Here is a 6,576-nt window from a genome sequence, read left to right on the forward strand (position 1 = left end):
TGAAAACTGTATCTCTCAGTGCCAAATATATAGTTTTCTCTATGAAGGGAGGAAACCTTTTTAACTAGCATCAAAGTCTGTGGGTGAAGCAAAATTCCATTTAGTTTTGTATTTAGACTCTCTAAGGGTGATCATCAAGAGCAAATATCCAAGGAAGATTGTAGGACTAGATAAAAAATTAATAATACTTTTCCAATATTTTGTACTGGCATTAACTCTGATGTGAGTTAAGAGATGATATCTTTGTGGTGAACAGCCCTTGAGGGAGTTCTTTCAGGAATTTGTTTAATTCTTAAATTCAGCTAAACAATCCACATCTTCCTGTGGAAAGGAAGTCCATGGTTTCATTAGATACAGCATAAAGAAATGCATTCTTTTTGTTTGTGTTTTTCTTTCTGGGCCTACCATCTGGTGGTCTCACTTGATACTCTGTTTTTTGTTGGATTTGGGATTTTTTGTGTGTGTTATGAGATACTTTTCAATGGGTCATGAAAGGACTAAGGCTTGGGCCTATTGCCAGTTTTTTCCAAATTGAAACCACTGAAACTAGGGTATCTCTTGATATATTGGTTGTTCAGCTGTCAAAGTTCCATATTGTTCCATTAGGAATTAATCCTATTGCTAAGACTGGTTCTGGTTGCCTATAATTATAGTAAGAAATTCATTCACTAGCTAAATCTGTTTCTTGCTGTAAAAGAAGTTTGGGAATGTGTATCTGTCTGTTTCCAGAACAGATATGACATTAAAACCTGGCCCTCTAAACTCAGTTGTAAGGTGAGAAGCCTTGCTGTAATTCATTAATCCACCTAATCCCTTTTTGTTGTAAATTGTGCCCAATGTTGAATAACATCGAGTACAGGTAGGTTTAAATAAAACCATTAATCCTTCAGTGTTGATTAAATGATAAGTCTGTTGCTGCTTGAGATGTAATGCCTGTGCTGTCTCTTAAGAGCATGTTTGCCCTGCTACCCTCCTGTGACCCTTAATACCTCCTTAGGAGACCAGATCCATTGAGTGACTCTCCTGTTTGTCTGCTTTGATGTTTAATGCTCAGTCTTACCTTCCACGTGGGTGCAGAACACAACTTTTGCCAAACCTGTAATTATACCAAATGCAAAGCAAGAGAAGAGTTTCTCTGGGCAGAGCTTATCATGGAGTGGAAGTAATCTTAATTTTATGTGATGATCTGGTATGCAGAAATAAAGAACTTGATTTGAGCAGATGCTTCCTTTAGCAGATGTAGCTAAAAATCCTGTACAATAGGTTGTAATAGGTAAGCGATGAAAAGGGAAATGACAAGTTGTTTTTACACAGTGTGCAGCACTCTTTGCTCCTGGAAATACCAAAGCCAGACCAAAAAACTCAGTTGGATTCAGTATTTTAAAATAAAATAATTACATAAGAGAAAGTTTGTATAACAATTAAGATACCTTTTCAGTTTGCTGCTGAGAGGCTGAGGAATGTGTTCAGAAAGAATAGTATCTCATTTTTGGCTACAGCTGTAAAATGAGCTAGTTTTAAATAACATCTGCCGGACATGTGGGTACTCCAAGACACCTTGGTGTAGAAGTAATTTAAGAGAATTGTGTTTCTGAAGTCAGTGTTTAAAAAAAAATAATCAAAATAGTGTCAGAAGTTAAGAACTGATGAGAAGTGTTTGAGTTAACCAAAAGCAGCTGGAGGGTAGCAGACAAATCTTTCAGGTACAGGTCTGAGATGCATCTCGTCGTAAGGTTCTGAAATAAAGTGACACGAGTGGCAAATGACATGACAAGCATCAAAATGACAAAAAGATTACTGATGGACTAAGAGTACAAACAAGTATTTTTTTGCTCATCACTTCGGTCTAGAAAGTGTGAACACAAAACCATAACCTTTTCTCAGTCAATGCTGCTCTCCCCATTTACCTTGTACTTTTTGAACACACGCAAGAAAAGATTCTGTCTGCTGTGTGTAAGGCTCCACAATGTCACCTCTTCCAGGACTGACTTTGAGTAAGCTGATGGCAACAAGATGGCAAGCGTGATGTTGGATTGTTTTTTTTATTTTTTTCCTGGACTGCTCTCCAGTAAACCAGTCTTTCCACTTGTTGTTCTTTTTCTTTCCTTTTTTATTTATTTCTTTTATTTTTTAATTTAGCAGCTCTGTATTTTCAATGTTGCAGGAGTGCAGGAGAAAATGGGTATAATGAACAAAGGAGTGATTTATGGACTCTGGGATTATGAGGCTCAGAATGATGACGAGCTCTCGATGAAAGAAGGAGACTGCATGACGATCCTGCGCCGGGAAGATGAAGATGAAATCGAGTGGTGGTGGGCACGGCTGAACGACAAGGAAGGCTACGTTCCCCGTAACCTGCTGGGGGTGAGTCCTTGATACTTCCAGAGTCAAAAAGACCCCACCCCAATATGTAGAGTATACAAAGCACTGAATACTCGTCATATCTCTTGCATGTAGGTGAGGTGCCATTTTAAAAGTCAAGAGGAAGGAGTTTACATTCTCCGTGTATTCATGTGGGGAACAGATTGGCTTAACACCCTTTAAGATACCTAACACAGATTATATTGATGAGTGCATAAAAGAACAGCATATGTCATCACCCTGCTGTACACAGCAGGCTCTCATACTAACCTTGTCTCACCATCTTAGAGAAAAAAATCCTTTTATTCAAACATGAGGTGCGCGTAAGGGTTTGTTGAGCGTGTTCTCAGGCACATGGTGTGGTTTTTGAGGCCGTCCTGTAAAGGGCCAGGAGTTGGACTCAATGATCCTTGTGGGTCCCTCCCAACTATTCTATGATTCTTTGTGAACCTGTTTTCCCCATCTTTCAGAAAGTGCTGTACTGACACAAAAGGCCTTAAGAACTGGGGCTTGCATGAAGAGTGAGTCATGAGTCTTTCCCTGTCTGGGTATACACAGTGCACCTTGTCATCTGAGGATGTTTCACAGATATAAACACTGCAAAATTCTAGGTTATCTTTTCTCCTAGCGTTGAAAAAGAAATTACATTGCCAAGTAAAGGCAGATTTTTGTTTTCTCCTATGCTTTTAAAGTAATATTTAACAATAATATTTAAATGAATGGCCTCTCCTTTTCTCATCACCTTCTGTACTGACCTCTTATTAAAAACAACTGTGTACAAATAAGATATTTTCAATTATGTCCCCATATTTCTCCTCATGGCTGAGTTGCTAGAAAACCCTGGCAGATGGACAAATGTATAAAAATTCCATTAAGCTTTTTTCTACATATCCAGTTGCCCTGCTGCTGGAGATAAAAGGTTCTCCAAGATTAACCACTCTGAATTTTAGCTGATTGATTTATGATGCTTGAAAGAGGCTGAACCTCCTTCCTCATGCAGATAATCCTTACTCTTAAACTGGTTAGATTTTGCAGAGCAACTGCATCTAATGCAAAATCAGTTTTCATTTCTGTATCACTTTCAGGTCAGGCCTGCCCACAATGTACTGTAAAATTCTCCTTAACGTAGTACTTCTGCTCAGTGTTTTCCTCTCCAAAGTAAACATTTCTAAATTGAGAGCAGCCATCAGCCCTCCACAGTGAGGTTAAAATAGCAGCTTTTTTATTTTTTACCTGCCCCAGTGTGAATTGTGCGTGTGCTACTTGTTCATAAGCTTGTGCACTCAGCTGAGCACAGGTGTGTAAGAACACAAGGAGCATCTGTGCTTCTGTAAAAAAACCCAAAAGCCCAGGGCAAAACAGCTTAATCTAGCAATCACAACTTGTCCTTTTAAGCACGACAAACAGAATCTTGGGGGAAAACTACCCAAGCACAGTATTAACTGTTACACTCTTGTGACTGTTCAGTTGTTCTAGTACTTCCACTGAAATATTCTGTGGTTATTCTCAAAAGCAATTACTGGACTCTTAATATAGCAGCTGAAATCCAGGCTATGATGTTCAGCACAGAGGAAAACGTTTGGTAGTTTAATATATTCTTAAGTTGTATTTTTATCATGGTTGTTTTATCCTTTTGCAGTTAGGTGTTCTGAATAAAAACAAGGATTAAATTATCTGCATCAGTACTCTACCCTGCCTGCTGATGCCCTAGCTCCCTAAGCTGGCAAGATAATACTGGGAAACGAAATCTTTTGAACATTGTCAGGTGTGATGATAACTGACTAATTTCATCTCTGCTAGTGGTGAAATCATAGCAGGCTGAGACAGACCTTGTGGGTAGAGTTGTTGGCTTTCTTTTAATGATTAGTTGACTATGAAAAAAGAAGAAACCAGGGTCTGGTTGAAGGGGAAAAGAGAGCACCTTTAAGGAGAACTAAAAAACCCAAGATACAATGTAGACATGCTTTGCCATTTAGAGCATGGAGAATTCATTTCCCCTAATTGTATGAAGTGTGTCCCTCTATGTTTCATATGCCAGTAGCCATGCTTTTCAGAACAGTAGTTGTTCCCAAAGCCCTTGCAAGTGGGAGCCAAGAGCTTCCCAAGCATCTTGGCACCGTCAGTTGCCACCCCCTACCCTTGTGTGTGTGGCCAGAATGTGTGAACAGCATGTGGCTCAAGGGCCATAGGGTGGCAGGTACCAATTTATGGCTGGGCAGTAAAATTAATTGCACTGGTCACATATTCTCTGCTAAGTAAAGCACAGCTCTGACAGTTCCATGGTCCTTCTGCAGCCAGATGTTTCCAACTTGCCCGAAGATACGCATGTAAAAGTTGATATGCATTGAGAGAGAGAAAGCAAACCAGATTTTGCTACCTCTCCAGTCCCTGTTGTAAACAGGGAACAATCCTACAGTTCACTGAACGCTAAAGTCTCTTGACCTACAAAGCCATGTGCTTTTCCTGGCCCACCCACCTGGGTAGAGCTGAAAGTAATGTATTGTGTGCTGTTCAATACCTTCCTTTTGAACTGACATGGTTGGTTTTTGTTTTTTTTAAGCTTGCCTAGGAATGCTAAATTTATATTTGTTAGTGACCTGGGTGTTTTTATAACCATGCTTTTACTACTTCAGATTACATTAGCATTGTAGCACCAAAAAGAAATTTTTTGTTCCTTTATTTTTCTTTTAAAAAAGTAACCTTTTAAAGCAATAAAATTTTAAACCTCATTTCTGTTTTACCCTCAGCTGTATCCAAGGATTAAACCTAGACAAAGAAGCTTGGCATGAAATAGTACAGAAGCCAGATTCTTGAAGTACTAATCATGGATGACTTATGAAAAAAAATTCATTTTGTGTTGGTTCCAATATCATGAGACTTATTTCAATGACAATGTAATTTGAAAGCTATGAAGAATGTGCTTTGAAAACAAATGAAGGATTGATGCATTAGCAAATGGATGAGGGCATTGTACAAGATGAAATAATGCTTGCAAGCAAATGAAATTCTGCTGCCTTTGGTCGAAGCAAGCCATTATGTTCAAGTACCTACTTGGGTTTCTTCAAACATGGCAGAAGAGAATTTCACATTTTTTCTGTATTAAGTACAAGGACCTTTTTCAATTTACCATTGAAGGAATCATCGTGAAACAGAAAACTTGGCTTTGTCCAAATTTATCCTAAGGCTTTTTCCAGATGGGAGAAATTCAAGTACGTGCACAGCACCCAACTGCTTATTGCTGGAAGGAGAATGTTTGTTAAAGAAGCTTAACTGAAGTGCATCTGAACAGTGACACCCACCTGACCGATCCATTAAGCAATAACTTTTAAAAAAGCTGTAGCATCTTAGATTCTATGTATTCAAACTATTATGTGCTGTAACAGAAAATGTAGTTTTAGATTCCTCTTTTTACAAAGAGTCTCATGTATTTATTGTATTTTGTACTTTGAAGACTAAGTGTAGAAACTTTCTGTAGTCCTTGACAACTTACTTGTTTTTACTCCACTGTGATACCATTAAACTTTTGTCTCCTCTTCAGCTTTAACTCTGGGTATTTTAATGGCAATTTTTATTAGACCATGTGAAAATGTTACCAGTACAAAACAGTGCTGTTTTACATTACACTACTATTCAACTACTTTCTGTACTAAATTGAACCCCTACTCCCCCATGCATTCAAGATAGTCTTTTGCGTTTAAAATTAAGTTGAATCTGTTAGTTGCACATAGACTTTGTTTATCTTAAAAGCTAAGGGACATACTTAAGAAAAAAGATTTGGTACAGGTGTTTTCCAAATAAAGCCTTTCCTATGGAACTATCCTTTATATCTCTCTATTTGGGAATAATTTGATAATGAACACTGTTTAACAGAGGATCAAATATTTCCTTAAGGGTATTTATAGAGTGCCTCACCCTGCAGGCTCACGTTTTTCTGCTAGATAAGTCCTTACTGCTTTCTGAGAAGGCGCCTGTAAGTAAAAGAAATGGTTTATAGGAAAGAGGACACAATTCTTCAGGGTAAACTGAAGTCAGCAGCAGCCTGTGCAGGATCACAGCCTCAGGGTGTTAATAGGCTGGGTAGGGGGTATATAGTATCAAATACCTATCTTAGAAGCCTCTAGTTTCTCAAGCATTACTCTTTTAAAGTATCAGATTGTAACATTTCATGAACTAACAGACATCTAGAGTCAGCTCCAGAATGCTGTTTTTCCCCTT

The 6,576-nt window shown here is 38.4% G+C and overlaps 1 protein-coding gene across 2 annotated transcripts in view; it reads left to right on the forward strand.

The window, feature by feature from the left end:
• Positions 1-6,175, forward strand: part of TP53BP2 (tumor protein p53 binding protein 2) — a 49,496-nt gene extending 43,321 nt beyond the window's left edge. The window contains exons 17-18 of one of the 2 annotated variants that reach the window (XM_032682100.1): positions 2,165-2,364; positions 5,109-6,175. In XM_032682100.1, the coding sequence (XP_032537991.1) occupies positions 2,165-2,364; positions 5,109-5,150 (242 nt within the window). In that variant the 3' untranslated portion in view covers positions 5,151-6,175. The remainder of the gene's footprint in view (positions 1-2,164; positions 2,365-5,108) is intronic. The other variant, XM_032682101.1, reaches the window with a different exon arrangement.
• The last annotated feature ends 401 nt before the right edge of the window (positions 6,176-6,576 follow it).

The sequence above is a fragment of the Chiroxiphia lanceolata genome, chromosome 3 (genome assembly GCF_009829145.1).
Source record: "Chiroxiphia lanceolata isolate bChiLan1 chromosome 3, bChiLan1.pri, whole genome shotgun sequence".
Classification (NCBI taxonomy): domain Eukaryota; kingdom Metazoa; phylum Chordata; class Aves; order Passeriformes; family Pipridae; genus Chiroxiphia; species Chiroxiphia lanceolata.